Source organism: Pelodiscus sinensis, chromosome 6 (genome assembly GCF_049634645.1).
Source record: "Pelodiscus sinensis isolate JC-2024 chromosome 6, ASM4963464v1, whole genome shotgun sequence".
NCBI lineage: Eukaryota > Metazoa > Chordata > Testudines > Trionychidae > Pelodiscus > Pelodiscus sinensis.
The window spans coordinates 29,691,561-29,708,617 of record NC_134716.1 but is presented as its reverse complement, the minus strand read 5'-3'; the positions used below and the strand labels follow the sequence as shown (position 1 = coordinate 29,708,617).

The 17,057-nt window shown below is 39.4% G+C and overlaps 1 protein-coding gene across 7 annotated transcripts in view; it reads right to left on the bottom strand.

Moving 5' to 3' along the window:
• RFX3 (regulatory factor X3) overlaps positions 1 to 10,575 on the bottom strand; it is a 249,452-nt gene extending 238,877 nt beyond the window's left edge. For 4 of the 7 annotated variants that reach the window (XM_025181558.2, XM_025181555.2, XM_075931653.1 and 1 more), the window contains exon 1: positions 9,796 to 10,575. Coding sequence is in view for 1 of the 7 variants with exons in the window: in XM_075931644.1 (XP_075787759.1) it covers positions 9,718 to 9,730 (13 nt within the window). In the remaining 6 variants the exon portion in view is untranslated. Of the gene's footprint in view, positions 1 to 9,717; positions 9,739 to 9,795 lie in introns of those variants that run through there. The other 3 variants (XM_006110812.4, XM_075931654.1, XM_075931644.1) reach the window with 3 other exon arrangements.
• Between the last annotated feature and the right edge of the window lie 6,482 nt (positions 10,576 to 17,057).

Sequence of the window (17,057 nt, the reverse complement as noted above, 5' to 3'; positions counted from 1 at the left end):
GACACATAAAACAAATTATTAGTTAAGTCTTAATCATGCTAGACTAAACTAACCCTCTACATCCAAGTCCTGATCCAAATTTACATTCCTCCCAAGAGAGAAAGTTTACATTTTTCCAGAAACTAAAAAGGTTCTATTTGCTACACCATTTTTATTAGAAGTTACAAATATGTGGGGTAGGCAGAGTAGGTTTAGTCCTAAAACCTGTGATTTGCCCTATCCTAATTATGCTGTCACCTCCATATTAGCATGGCTCAAACACAACAAAGCTACCATGAGTTTGCCTAGTGGCTGTTGCTCCTAGAGCCTTCTTGTTGTGGAAAGAGGGTTCAGAACACTTAGAGAAAAACAATAGCATTCGTTATTCTGATATAATCTGCTTTCACTCCAACAGAGAATGACCAAGAGGCTGTGAGGAGACAATGCCATGGAGAATGTTTGCCTCAACCCCTTCACACCTGACTGATCCTGAAACCACAAAGCATGCACAGCAGGGGTTTCTACAGATTCAGGAATTGACACTGTGAAGGAGCGCCCCTCCACTATTTTTAATCCAACAAGATTTTAACCCCTGCATCTAAAAAACAGAAGGGATGTTTTTGACCTACAAAATAAGATCCATTCCCTTGACTCAAAGAACTTACAGATACAGAAAGTTTCTAAAAAACTTTTTAGCAAAAAAAGTTACAATACGATTAATTTTACTTATAAACCAAGTCTAAAATGTAACCATCAGATGATTTTGCATTTCCTTCATATAGTGGAAGTTAGTATATTGGAAATAAGTGAATCTACAGAATTATATAACCAGCACAGCTGAAATGGTTTGATATAAAATAGACCAGTTAAGATTGAACTGAAACAAATTACTAAATAAAAAGCTAAAGCATTCCTTTCTAGTAATGGATGAATTGCTAGTATAATATTAAAGTGTCCAGTGCCTGGTTAGCTAATGTGTACCAGCTAGATCTTTTATGTTACAGTTAATATGGTAAAGCAGCAATAACATGAGGGAGAGGGGGGAAAGTCAAATTGACCCTTGTTAACCAGGTTTGTTTTAGTGATGAATACAATCATGACCTCTGACAGAAATAATCTGAATCCATGAAAGTGTTCATTTAATTTTGTAAACAGACATAATATGCTTTCCAGGACTATGGAGATTTGATTAAGGGTGACACAAACTTTTCCCTTTTGATCTACATGTCACCAACGCACATGCCTCAGATTACAAGAGATGTATAATAGAATTCTTGCAATTTTAGACTACTCTTTTTCTGAATAATACCCTTCTGTTCAATCCACAAGGTAAGTCTGATGCTTATGGCAGAAATGGTGATTCAAATAAGGTTTCTGATATTGGATGTGTACACTTTTATCCAACCTAGCAGTCTGTCTGAATCTACCTCTATGCCACTACATCCTCCAATGCCAAATTTAGGAAGTGCCCATGAAAATGATATTTCTCTTCAAGAAAGAGCAGCTGGTATTTAACTGTCACTGAGGAGATAAACCAACATTTATGTGCATAGACACATATAGAGCCACAGTGAGAACTACAATAATCAAGAATGTTAAATGGACATTCTCTGAACGGTATGTCTTCTTACATCTAACAAAACCAGGTTGCAAACTTGGAGGGGTAGCCCAGGTCCTATTGGAGACATCCTAGCTCCCAGTGAAGTCAATGGCAAATCTTCCACTTACTTCAGCAGGGAGAGAGTTTCGCTTCTTAAGTTCCATCCAAAACACAAGGATGTACCTATTCTTTTTGCTTCATTTTACCAAATATATATGTCAATTCACAAAACAAGTATAAACGGCCTTTACCCTGGAAACTCCACACCTTGCTTATGAACCAAAATAAAAAAGTGGTCTGTTAACCATTATCTAGCACCATATGTGAGGTATTAGCTAGCCCCAGATGACACTCCTCCAATCTGAGTTTTCCCTGTATATCTTGCTTGCCTGTTATTGTTGGATGCTTTCAAGTGTTTTAACTGGGCCCTGACAGTCACTGGTCAAATGTATGAACTGCCCCAATCTCTGTGATCTTAAGTGATGTTTTGATGAATTTCACATATGGCATAATATTCTAAAAGGGCTTAAAATATGCACTTGCCTGTGGGGAGTGGGAAATTTCCACTTCTTAACATGGTGGTGGTTGGAATGGGGGGCAAGAAGGCATTAAATCATCAATTTCTGCAGAATTTAAACTTTTGTGAAGTTTCTGGCCCTTCCAAATATGAACCTAGTGTAAACCAATGTACTGTTATCTGTCCATAGTACCTCTGCTTCTGCCCATATCACAGGTTTGCCTAGCAGCAACAGAGTGAAATTAACAAGAGTGGTCAGATTTACATCTGCCAGAAAGTTGCAGAGACCCTGCTATGAATATCAGTCAGGAGGCTCAAGAAGAGGGAGAAAACAAAGACCCTCCTTTCACAATCCAGATGTTAAAAGGGTGGTGGAACTATATAGTCATATGACACCTCCTTGCCAGAGGCCAACAGGAAAGAGAGCGCACCCTTATGAAAATCCCAGCATCTATCCTCTTCCAAGTAGATTAATTTTTTACTAGGGTATTGCCCAGGGATCTTGTTAATGTTGTCCCACTTTCATTTACCTCTAGCTAGTTGATTCAGTCTTTTAGTTAGCAAGTGACTGGTAAAATTTTCAAGACAGTCATCTAAGACTTGAACTTTTCATCTTGTATTATTTTGGTCTTCAACTGTTAGTAATGCAGAAATGAGCACGAAGCAGCTGAAGAAATATTGTCTACGATGACAAATAAAATTAAACCCAGTGTTTTTAAACCGTGCTCATGTGGCTATCCTCCATTTTACCTAGAAAATCTGCTAACAATGATACTGAGCTTACCTTAGACCAGTGGATCACATTTTTAATGCGGATTATCAACCCACTTGAAAGGTAAAGTATCTTCAACTGGTCAGTACAATCACAACAAAGAACAATAAAAACTCAAGTAATAAAAATATTTTTTAAAGAAAATCAGTACTGACCTAACTGAAGGAAAAATTCCAGAGGATGAAATGAAAATTCAGCTGTTGATGAGAATTAATTTTTTCAAGCTAAAAGCAGTTTTTTTAAATGAAATTAAATTTCTACATATTAATTTTAATTTTTAAAAGTTAAAAAAGCCTATATCGTACCCTAACCCAAAATTATTATTGCATTATATCACCACATAAAAAATACAATTCACAGTCATATAAACTAATAGTGGGGCTTTAGCTGAAATATAGTGAATTGAGTAAATGGCACCTTTTCTAAAACAGCTCATTTGTACCTTACATTTTGCACTACTACATCATTACCTTCAATAATTTGTGTTTCGTTATTCAGGAACTGCCTTTAACATGATAAATATGGAGAAATGCAGCTGACTGTTATACTACGATAACAAAACAGAAGAGGGAAGCCACTTGAGTGGTGGGTACACAGCAAGCAAGATCCACTTTTGTTATTTATCTGCATGGTGATCATATCCAAAAGCCCAATGAGGCACTATAAACACAGAAAGACACACTCTTTACCCTGAAGAGTTCACATTCTAATTTGAGACAAGACACAAGTGACAACAAAAAGAGGAAAGAGGATACAAGAGAATGATAGTAAGATTACATGGTTAAACAGGGTAGCTATGTATACAATGTGATGAGTCCCATGGATTGGGGGGGAGGCGGGAAGGGGAAGGAGGCAGTTGCCCCAAAGTCCCAGAGCTTTGAAGGGGCCCGGGTCTCCCAGCCACCTCCACTGATACTGCAGCAACATCTGGACCCTGGCCAATGGAAGCTGCGGGAAGTAGTGTCCCGGTCCACACCACTTCCCTCAGCTCCCACTGGCCAGGAACGGCAATCTGCAGCCAAAAGAAGCAGCAATCGCCCAGACCTACAGAGGCATAGGTAAACAAAGTGTCTCATGGCTAGCTAACAGCTTTCACTTACAAACCGCAGTTTGAAAACCCCGGTATACAGTCTTTGGCACTAGCTTAGAGCAGTGATGGATACCATACAAGATTTTAGACAAAGATTATATACAAGCTACTATAAGTTTAAGAATGACTAAATTCGTATAATGTACACCTTTCTGCCTTCCTCAACATTCCTTATGTCAGCTTAGACCCCCCCTCGCCAATATGCAATTTATAATCATACCTAATACTTCATTTATGAATTTGGCACACTGATTCTGAGCATGGTGTAATTCATACAGAGTTGCCAGAAGATGGGAGACTAGCAAGAAAAGCAACTAACAGAAAGAAGTAAGAACATGTGAATTAAAGCAGAATACATCTTTTCGTGGCTCCCCAGAAGGACAGTTCAACTGCTTTAGACAAACTTACTTATACTCATCTACTTGTGTGAATGTAAGTTTAACAGAGTTCATGTCACATCACTTTACACTTCTCAAGAAGGCTTACTATGTGCTACAAACACTACGTTACTTGATCATTTACACACACACAAAATCAGAAGATTTTATTAAGCTGCAGAAGTGGTAAGAAGCTGTAGCTCACAATTTTGCTATCAGGAGGAAAAGCAAGGATATTGTAGAATTTTTAAAAGGTATTTTGCCATTTTTACCATAATTGTATTATTAATTTTAGTCATGTGAAAACTCTTATGTTTTGGTATGCAACAGGTAAAAAAGAAATCCTAATTTGTCAGTCATACGTACCCACAATAAAGTATTCATAATAGAATCTGGTTGTTACCTTTAATATGAAAAGGCTCCTGCCTCTCTCTTATCCCATCAGTCCAATTGGGGATGGGGAGGAACATACAAGTCTTCCCGTCCACTAGACTGTTGTACTCTCTTTGCTACTTCTGAGAGAATAATTAGGTTTATCTGCTTTGACCCCAGTTTATTCTCTAAGACTTATAGCAAGGAATAAAACAACCGAACAACAAAAATGCAAGGTAATATATTCCAAAACAAAATTCCGTTGGAAAATAATTAACAACCAAACAAAATATGAATAATAGTTAAATGAGTAATAGGTTAAAACTGAAATGGCAGTGCATCAAAGCACTCTAAAAATGTAGTAATTTCTTAAGACAAATTATTAATTCAGCTATTGATATTAGCACTGATATGCCTAAATAAAAGTAGACAATGTAAACATATAAAGCAAATATATAAAAGTGGAAACTACATCTACTATACAAGCATAGCTCATATATATATTCTCATGCTTTGAATTTTAAGTAGATTGTGACTCCATACTGTGTAAATACATATTTATTATGGAACAATCTATTATTCTAAAATCTTCCCTATAAAAGTATTAAGGGAAAACATCTTGCTATAGGGAGACACAGAATAAAAAAGAAAATTCTTGATGTTACCGTAAGAATTGAAAAATATAAATTTTATAGTTAATCTATGTATTTGAATAAATAAGTGCTTTTGACAATTTTTTCTTATTGTGTTTGAAATAGCATAGCACCCTCTGGTGCATCTACTAGAGGAAATGTAACAGATTAAGAATGGGCACTAGTCATTGTTCTCAACACTGTCAAGAGTGAAAAAAACTAAGAAGCTCTAGTTCTAATATCCTAATTATTTCTTTTTCCAAAATATTCAAAATTAAGCAGACTTTTATAACAGTTAATATTAAACAAAAAAAAGAAAAAATATTTTTTTCGGCATAAGAGACGCTGTAAACAAAAGACAGATTAAAATGTATTTAATGTTCCTACTTACAGTTCATTGGTATAAAAATTGAGTCATAACAAGTTAGATTTTATAAAGCCATAGGGCAGTTATATAACAAAACCATTTTTATATCAAACTGCAATTTTCTACTTGTTTTCAAAGCCATGTATTAAAATTATTCAACCTACTTGTATTTTAAAACTGCTAACTTATATTGTTCAATGCATGTTTCCCTCTCCCTCCCCGCCCCCTTTTAAAAGTCTAATAAGAGGATTATCCAAAAATGTACTATATGAATGTGTGATGGGCAGCCAATAAAGACTATGATAAACTATACTACATATTATAATGTACCCAGTCACTGGGAAAATAATTACCTATAAGAGTAGATTTTGCTAATGACAAAAGCAGAGGATGCCACCTGCTTTAGACAGGCCTTTTGTGAGCCACTGGAAGTCCCAACACAATGCACTAGAAATGAAAGTGACACCTGTTTAAAGCAGCCATCTGTCCCTAATAAGCTAAATTTAGCCAAATCAATCTATGCACTTAATCTTAAATTTCCAAAATATGTGTGTACATTGAACTTGCAAGCATAGAAAAACTACAGACACTGTTCACAACACCATTATTAAAGATACATAATAATGCCACTCTTACACTGGTGGAAATAATATGCCCTTTTAAACATGCAGGTTTTTGAAAGTGTATGTATTCAGAAAAGCCTGAAAAAATAATAGTTTAATTCATTATTTAAAAACACACTTAATATTCTAATTAGAATCTATATTTATCTGGCATGAAACTTGGTTTAAAACTTGTTCTCTAGCTCTATAACTTTGAAAGCTTGCTTTTATTCTGTGTATATTTGTGTTGTATTCACAACCTGTAATCTCAATTCAAAACAAACTTAAAAAAAAATCCAAACAGAATACATTCTATGTGTTGAAAATGCCTGTTCCCTCGTTACTCTTACACATGTCAATGTCTACTGTTGTTAAGCCTACTTTGTAGTTTGCATGAAAAAGCACCTTTCAATTTTAAAGGAAATAATGTAATGACAGAAGAGTAGGGGTAAAAACCTGAAAATCTGTAATACCAACTAGACCACAAAGCAATCACTATAATAAAAAGGTACAATATTCTTGATTCTTTAACTATATTAAGCATACCTGGTTCTGTTCCAGGTAAGGACAAAGAAAAAATGTGTCATCTTTCCCTTTCACAGTCAAAGTTATTAAGTTAAAATAACTAGTAACATTTTTATTTCTGAGAAGTGTATCGTTATAACTAACAAACTGCTATGTTTAAGAAGAGAAGAAAATATACAGTAGTAACACAAGGCCCAGCTACCCCAGGAGATGAAGAAAACAAGGATTTTAAACTAAATAAAAATGGCAGGTCATGGATTCCTATCTTGTTTCTTTTGAATACATCATCAAAAAAAGAGTCTGCCTATTTCATCACAATGCAAGTTAGCTAACTATGAAACACACCAGGGCACAGAACTCACAAAGGCTCAATGAAGCCATGTCCAAGTGACTTAAAATGCATTTTAATCACACTTGTGCAGCTACATACCCTAAACCACAAACACGTGAACAAAAAATCACAAACCATTTTATTATCAAAAGACTGGCTGACATCACAAACATCTGGTATTCTGATAGCTGAGAGCACTTGGGAATCAAAATGCATACTGAAGATCCCATCTATGAAACATTAAAATGTTAAAGTGGGAACAAATTGTTAATGCTGCTTTTCTTCGTAAAAGCCTATGATGCTAGATGACGTGACATGGCATTATTTTCAATTACCTCATGCAACAGCTCCTTTAAGTAACTGTCTCTTGAGTAATGCTAAAAACTTTTTGTCGTACAACACATCTTTTTAAAATACAGCCTTTTAAAAAATTACTGTACCCTTTTCGCCATCAAAAAATAAAGATTTCTGCTTTCACAGTCAAAGAAAGTCACTTTTCTTTGCTAATTTAGGCTTTGATCTTGAAAGCTGATTCTACCCATGAAGATCTCTAGATCCATACAGAACTCCATCATCAGTGGGGTTCTGTGCTGGTAATGGGAATCCAACCCATGTAATGCCGCATGCAGAAGTGGGGCATTACCTTGCAGGCATTGTTAGATGTGTGGAATGAATTCACAAATAATAAATCACAAAGTAAATTCCCTGACAAAAACTAATAATGGTTACATTCTAGAAATTAATTCACTAAGATTATATGCAACTTCTGTACTATAATATACTGAAAACATAGTGATGAGCTGACTTCTTTGATGTCAGTAATTTTTCATTTGTTTGGAACTCATCTGATTACAGTTCCTATAGTAGGAGAAAGGAAAATAAGTTATTCTTCCTTTTCAATATAAAGTATACGACAATGAGCATTTTGGGACTATTGGTGGCTCATTGAAGTATATCATTTTAGTTATACTGATGGCATATGAAAACATACTTAGAAGGTAAAACTGCAAGACACTTACTGAGCTTTAGTTAAAAAAATAATATAATATCAGCAATGCATTAATTATCTAACCTCCTCTGCACTTGACAATCGCCAAAATAATTGACACTGTCACATTCTTCAGCAGTTGCTCTGTCAAATAAATCAATATCTTTCTGTTGGCATTGTTACGAGGAACAAGACTGTAGTCAATGGAGGGTTTAAATGTTAAGATGGAAAAAAGTATCTTCAAAATTAAAATAAACAAAAGTATCTTACCATAAAACAACATTACCATTTTCCTATGAATTACATTAAATACAGAAATGAGGGAATAATCCTCTTTAAATCATCTGTCTTTTTAATAACAGTAAATTCCAGAGACCATTTTATTAACTGAGTCTTGATTTGACATGCTGGGAATAGGGTGGCGGGAGGAGAGAATCAGATATAAAAATGTTAAAAAAAATCCTCATGATATCCCATGAGGAGATATCAAAAATATATCTTATGTCCAGAAAAAAAAAAGTGAATATGTGTGATAGTATATTCAGAGAAGGCAAATTCCTAAATTTTAACACCCAAAAAGATGATGAAATATACATGCATTTTAAGTTCAGAGGATTCATACATTCTTTATGAACAACTTGACTTCAATTTCATCTCTTTGCAGGAAAAGACTCATCAAGAAAAACTCTCAGCTTTGAGAAATATAATTGCAAAGGAAGTTTTCTTAGTGTTTTCTTCTTTCTTTCTTTCATCTATTTGATGTACACAAGAGTCTCTCGTGCAAAACAAAAATAACTAGTTTTTCCTTCACTGTGGGAAGTAAAAGGAAACTGAAATGGATCCTCTACCCCAAACATCTCTACAGGAGAAAAAACACACTGTGAATAAACTACAAACCCAACTAGCACACATGCACTGTATTCAGATTAAATCACAAGTACACAAACAGCATCAAAAATAATCTTTCCCAGCTGCTGGAGAGCAAAACAAAACGGTTGTCTGTGTTGGTAGTTGGGAGAACTATTAGATGAATAAAAAAATCAATGTACTGTACAAAAAAAATAGTTTTCACAGAAATACGATTAAATGAATTATTATTAAAGGAGGAAATAATCTGACTACAGAACCAGGGCTGCTCAGAAGAGGGCTAGGGAAGTGCGAGTATCACCAGAAGAGACAAAAAGTTCACAAGCATCTAAATCTGAAGTATCACAACCCCAGAACAAGGCCCCTAGGAGTGAGGAGGAGAAGCACTCCCTGGCTGTTGGTGTGTTGCAGAATCCATGCCTGGGTGTTCGCTAAAGTAGGTACCATCAGACAGGGCTCATCACCATCTCCTCGATTCCCTTCTAACAATTCCCCTCTATTGTACACAGAGGCCAACGAGATACCTGCCCACCCCCTCTACAATCGTCCCACAGACCAGAAGCGTGACTCCCTGCCCCCCGCGCTCCTTTTCTCCCTCCCAGCCCTGAACCAACACCACATTCCCCATCCACCATCAAAGTACAACCAAGGGGTGGTGGGACAACCAGCCAGCAGGGAGACACGCGTTACAGCCTCACCCTCTGGCTCCATCTCAATCAATGGGGCAGCCCAGCCCGGGGCCGGGGGGCCGGAGTGCACGGAACAATCATAGTCACCTGGGCTGTGCAGGGCTGTGGTGTTGCTGTTGTTGTTGCTCTTGCTGGTGGCTGTTGTTGTTGTTGTGGGTGATGATGAGGAAGGGGGTGAGGATGGGGGTGAGGAGGAGCAGCAGCAGGAGGAGGAGGAGGAGAGGAGCGGTTGTTGTTGATGGGTAACAGTCGCCAGGACTACGGTGACTATGGCGCTTGATTCACAAGGCAACGGTTGCTATAACTCACAAAAGGGAGAGAGAGAGCGAGCGAGAGGAGGAGGAGGCGGCGGCCCAGCCTGAGAGGCCCGGAAGAGGCGGGGCCGACCGCATGATTGACACCTCCCGTCCAGGCGCCGGCGGGAGGTGGCTTGGATCGCGCGCAGGCAGGAGGGGAGCGCACCTGCCTCTCGCGGAACGCGGGGAGGGGTCGGACTGAGCGCTCCTCCTTCTAGGGCGCGCGCGAGCGGCGCTCCCTCCCTTCCCGCCCAGGCGAGTGTTGATGATGAGTACAGTGCGAGGGCCGCGAGCGGACACGGTTACTTCGCTCAACAGGCGCAGCTACCAAGGGCCGATGCCTTTCTCGCCCCCCCCCTCCCCCTTTGCGGAACTAGGGGGCGTGGCCACACCTGGCTCCCGCGTGGATCAGTAAAGCGGCGGGCCGGCTCTGCCGTCATTTCCGGCTGTGTGTGTGTGTGCGGGGAGCGGGAAAAGGGGGGGCGGGAATGAAAGTCCCGGATGTGGGGCGGTGAGAGACTGCTCGCTCAGGGGCCCCCAACCACCAGCCCTCGCGCCCGAGGAAGCAGTTGTGGAGCGCGGCTGGCAGGAAGTCCCGCCTCGCGCCGATTCCCCCAGCGCTATGTAAACGGCGGCCTGGAGACGCCATCTTGTAGGGGGAACGTGCGGGCGGCGGGCTCCCTGCACGCAGCTAGTAGTGCCCGCCCCCGCCCTGCACGACTCCCCTCGGCCCGCACCTGGCGCCCCCAGCCCTTGTATCCGCTGTGCAGCACGTGCCTGCCCGGAGCGTACTCCGCAGCCCTTGTCCCTTGCGGCACATGCACCCTTGCCGCCCTGCTCTGACCTTTCAGCCCGTCCTCACCCATCCCGCAGTCCACGCTCACCAGCCTACGCGCCACATACCTTGTCAGGCCTGGAACTCCCCTGCCCACTACCACACATACAGCCCCTGCCTTCCTGCAACCACTAGCCACATCCCTTACTCCACTCCCACCTGCGTTCCCAATCTTCACCTCCCTGAACCTTCACAATCCTGCTACTGCCCCCCACCAGTACCTTACACCTGCTCTTTTAATTCACCTCACCCCATCCTGCACCCTCTGCCCTGTCTTTGTCCTGCACGCCGCCTACTCCAACACACATTTTGGCTATGTCTAGACTGGCAAGTTTGCTTTTGCGGAAAAACTTGCCAGCTGTCTACACTGGCCGCTTGAATTTCCGCAAGAACTCTGACGATCTCATGTAAGAAATCAGTGCTTCTTGTGGAAATGCTATGCTGCTCCCGTTCGGGCAAAAGTCCTTTTGCGCAAAAGGCCAGTATAGACAGCTCAGATTTGTTTTGCACTAAAAAGCCCCAATTGCAAAAATGGCAGTCGGGGCTTTTTTGCGCAAAAGTGTGTCTTTATTGGCACAGACGCCTTTCCGCAAAAAGTGCTGTTGCGGAAAAGTGTCCATGCCAATCTAGACGCTTTTTTCCGCAAATGCGTTTAACAGAAAACTTTTCTGTTAAAAGCATTTGCGGAAAATCATGCCAGTCTAGACGTAGCCTTTGTGTCCTATTTACATCTCTGCCATACCCGATATAGCTATCTATTTCACACCTAGTCTTTATCTCCCACTCTTCTTGCAACCCAACTAAAACTTGTGTAGACACATCCCTTTTAACCCATTGACAGCCCAAATGCACGTTGTCCCCCCATATCCTGTAATGCATCTACAACCCTTACCGCAGTACCAAAAATCCCATGCACCTAATCTATGTGTCCTGTAACCCAGACACACACACTACACACATTCCCAACCATGGACCCTGTAACAAACCTATAGAGAACTCACTGTGTACCCTATGATTTATTTGCAATTCCCACCAATGTTTCTGTTGCACATAATCTTATACCAGGTATATTCTAGCCTTTCCCCACTCCACCATACATCTTAAATCCTTAGGCATAGCCTCTAACCAGCTATACTCTCACAAGCACTTTGTACCAACAGGCACAATTTGTAGTCCACCTACTCCATCTCCAAACACAGCCCCAATCCTTACAACATATAACTCCCTTACACTCTTGCAGAAAACTTTTACCATTTTTCATCTCTACACACCACATCTCCAAATGAACTTTAATCCAGTTTACTTAGCCTGTATTCTCTAACTACATTACCCAAGATACACAGTTCATCACAGTCCTGAGTGATGGTTCCCAAGACAAATTATTTAGGGAATTCAGCGTGCAGCCTCCAACCTCTGCTGGTGGCTGCTCTCAATTTTTTTTCCTAAAATACTTCATTAGGTGTAGTAAAAACAAAGTTTACAGGTCAGACGGTGCCCACAGAACAGCCTCTCCATCTAATACTCTGGACTGCCAAGGATATGGTCATTATTCATAGTGGAGTCCCCAGGTTATGTAGCCCCAGCAGTGAGAGTGTGGCCAAGGCTCAGTTAGAATCCAACTATTCCTCTCTGATAGAGAGGCCCCTAAAAGCTGTTATGTGTTGATGTAATTTAGGACATAGGGGAGTAAAGTGCCCTTCCTAACATTATTACTCTTGGTGGGAGAACAACAGTGGCTATTCACCCGCTGTAAGCAAATAGGGATGGGAAGATGAGGAACCGTGATTCTGCCCTCTTCTTGTTGGCTGAATGGCACAGGAGAGAGTAAACATAGGTCTGCATGGTAGCTGGAAGTGTAGTTTCCAGTTTGAGTAGTTGTACACACACTAGTTTTGATCAAGCCAGCATGCAAAAAACAGTAGTGCAGCTGTGATGGTACAGGAGTTCGGCTCAGGCTAACCACCTGAGTATAATCTCTCCCAAGATCTTAGGTACATATCTGGGCACCTGGTCTGAGTTGCTACCATTGCTGCTATGGTTATGGTGCTATTTTTAGTACACTAGCTCATCTACATCTATCAAAGCTGGAAATTAAACCTCTAAGTTCAGCATAGCCGTACTTCACACAGAAGGGATGAGGCAATTTACTCCTTCCGTAGAGTAATATGGAAGTAGGGAAGAAATTCATTCAGCTGCTGAAGTGGTGGAGTTATATGCCTCTCATCGCCCAGGTTAGATGATATGGACAATACAAACCCAATGTGAGCAATCATTCTATCAGAAAATCAGGAAGTTTTTGTCAATTGTCCCCAGTGATCTACCTGGAAAGTAGGGATGTCAGACAGCATGTAATAGAATAATCGACTAACAGCATGAATTTTTAGCAGTTAGTGGACTATTCTATAATCCCTGTGAGCAGGGCTGGCAGCCAGTGTAATCTGGCTCCGCTCCTGGGGAGCCCCCTACCACTCTATACTGCTGCCTCTGTATCAGAGGAAGCAACGTGGGCTACCAGGCGGGTGATGTTCTGAGGGGAGCCAGTTTAAAAAACAGCTGCTGATAGAGGCTGCTGCCACCCTGCGCTGCTCTGTGTCTGCAGGGGATGCAAGCTTGCTGGGGGGAAGGGAGGGAAAGGGGAGGCTGCTGCAAAGTTGGGGGCCACATCAGTGTAGTCGCCAACTGATTTTTCTGTGGATCAGTGGCCCCATCCCAAAAAAGTTTCCCCACTCCAACCATAAATAAAGAAAACATGGGAACCTTTTATGTTGGACAGAAAAAATTTACCTTATTTAAAATGAAGTTTGATAAACTAACATGAGAAAGTTAAATCGCTTCATCTGTTTAGTTAAATCGCTTAATCTGTTTAATAATTTAAATTTATTTCCTTTCTTACTGGTTAAATTAAACTGCTCTCCCTCACTACAGCACAAGCAAAATGGCTCGAGTGTAATTATGTATTTAAGGCCGAGTTTCCATTAGCAACTGGTGGTCCACAGAAAGGTTTGCATTGAGCCAGGCGAGCCATGGGCCAAAAAGTTTGAGAACCACTGATTTATAGTGTTATCATAATATGTAGTCTGGCACCTGGAATCTTCAGAATTTAAGAAGAATGGTAGACTCTCAGTCTTTTTCCAGTCCCTACAGAATGCTTTCAAACAGCCCAAGCTGAAAATTAAACCCATAGGTTCAGCATAGCAATGAGGTAATTTACTCCTTCCCTAGAGTAATGTGAGAGCAGGGGAGAAATTCATTCAGCTACTTAGGTGGTTCATAGTTAATAGTAACCCTGGGTTAATAGTTGCCTAATCCTCAGATGCTGGTGCAACATTTCTGTAGTAAGTTCCAAAGGCTCTGCAGCATCTTGAAGTACCAAATACTTCTGTAGCTTCAGGGGGTAGCCAAGTTAGTCTGTTACAGAAAAAACAACAAATGGTCTGGTAGCACTTTATAGTTTAACGAAACATGTAGATGGTATCATGAGCTTTCGTTGGCACAGCACACTTCTAACTCCTGTCATCTGAAGAAGTGGGCTGTGCCCACGAAAGTTCATGATACCATCTACATGTTTCGTTAGCCTATAAAGTGCTACCAAATACTTCTGTGCCACTCTTTCTGTAGGTCTATAATACTACCATGCCATACCAAATGTTATCCTGATTCCCAGCTGGAATAGAACTCACCTGAATGGAAAGTGGTACATGCATTGGAATTAAATCTTCATAGCAAACACAACACTTAGTCCTGTGTGGATCATCCACAGGGCTATTCTGAACTCATGTTTATAACCTTCTACTCACCCTCCAAGTCACACACATACATCCTCTTTGGTTCATCTTTCAGAGAGTAACTGAGTGTGACCTACCAGGTGCTTACTGACAGTGAAAATTTCTATGCAACTTTCGAAACAATTACTAAGCATATCCAGTATTTGCCACACCCTATTTCCCTATGTAATTGCTGAATTGTCTTACCCTGTATGTGTTGAGATAGAATATTTTCCAACTAAAATCCATGTCTCTTCCCACTGCTTCAGTCCCTTTCTTTGGGAGCTACAATATAAAGCATGTGAGTTATGTATGTATAGTCAGTTGGCCAAACATGTATGTATAATGCTGTTTAAAAATGTCCCTATGAGAGCTGAGTATGTAATCAAGGTCAGAATTTGGGCTATAGAAAGCAAAACTATAAGATTTGTACCTTTTTTTAAATGTTACCTTTTCTTTAACTTTTCACTATTAATGTATGTTTAACATTATGCCCTGCATTTGGTATACTCCTATAAAATTTGGCTCACTGTTTTTTCTTTCTGTATTTCATTTACAAATTCTATGGAGCCTAGAGAGAACATCTGTTCAAGCTTCTGGTCTAATATTTCATTCCTGCTCTTAACTTGTACACTAAAAACCTGTCAAACTCAAAACCTGTTTGTTGTATACAGAAGGTTAAAATTATTGCTAAAATGTTTAATATTAATAATCCTCGTGTAGCATCTTATCATCTCAGACCTCCAAAATTATCTACAAGTGTGCAGACCCTTATGAGATGAGGCATGGTGACCCTGCTGATTTCGACTGGACTCTGCTAAGGTCTAAGAGTTCTCATTTGTGGACCTTTTGCAAGAGTGGTCTTTATCTGAGCATTTGGTTTTGGCAACATCATCTGTTTAGCCAGTTGGCTAAAGTACACAGTGTAAAATGTGAAGCAGCAAACATAGTTTGTGATTGTAAATGCTAAGCATTTGCATGTGTATTTTTATGACACTTCTGAAAATAGGCACTAAAAATCTGCATGCAGTTTTTGCATAAAACTTGCATGTGTATATGTCATTTTTATTCTCTTGAGTTGCTTTAAAATAATTTGTGTCTAGATTTGTATGTTATAATCTAGCAAATGCATGGGCAAATATTTTTGCTCAGCTGTTTCTCCAAATATAATTTGGCAGTTCCTTTTTTTAATCTAGTTAAATAAGACAATAGATTTTTTTCAAATGGAAAGCTTTTGAAAACATATGACATGATTATTTTGAGGTGGATATACTGTATAATTTTTCCTCCCATAGAGGTGGAAGCAGTTACCCAAAAATAATTGTACTTCACTGACATGAATTTATTTATTTTGTGTGTGTGTGAATTTAGCACTACTGATTCACAAAGATATTAGGAGAAAAGTGTAATGAAGAAGTGAAGAGAATTTTTAAAAGATGATCACGTAAGTCCCTTTGAATTCAATACATTGATTGGTCTCTGAAATTATGAATTAAAATAAGGTATAGACATTTGATTTGTAGCATATGGACATCCTATTTGGAGCTGCAACAACATGTGGCAACTTGATTATAGACTTCTTATTAAAATGTGATATGATTGTTCACCTACAATAAATAACTTTTAAAGAAAGAACCCTGATTTGAAGATTGATGAAATATCAGTAGTGCTAATGAGAATAGTAAAGATTATGTAACAATAATAGTCCCCGTTAAAAGATTTTTAACAGCGTTAATTATTAAATGTCTGTCTTCTGAATGAGAATTTTTAAAGATCTGTATTAACTTCATAAAATCAAACCTAAAATTCAGTAAGAAAAATTAAAAAATTGTACGGAGAATAAAATATTTCAGATAAGGAGATGGAGAAACCTGTCAGCGAAACCCTGACTGAAGTTGACACAAGGGATTCTCCATTTGGAAGGCCTGTTGGAATATTTTTAGATTGGCTACATATTGCCTGCCTTGTGCTAGTACTCTGGGTAAACATTATGCTATTGATCAGCGTAGTATTAGAGCATACTATGTTGCTGGATTTGCTGACTTTCAAGTGAGAGGTAAATCTAAAATCCTGAATGATTATTTAGATTCCCATCATTCTTTCTGTAAGACCAGATGGTTAAAGGCAACAAACTATCCCAATTTCAATTTGGGAAATTACATTCTGCCTACCTAAAATTTCCCCTGCAGTTCCTAGTCTTCATTTCCACATCTAAACCAGTTGCGTAAGGTGGCTCTTCAGTATTAAATAGTTGGCCTATTTTAGCCACATTGGCTATGAATCCCAGAAAATGCTACTGAATTTGAAAGCACAGGAGCACATTTCTAAAGCTACTTAGTGAAAATGAGTGACCTAAAAGACAGCAGATATAGCCTTAACTTCCATCACTGTTGATCAACAAAAATTATTGTATTTGGGTATGTGTCTTATAGAAAGTTGTTTATCTTAAGGGTT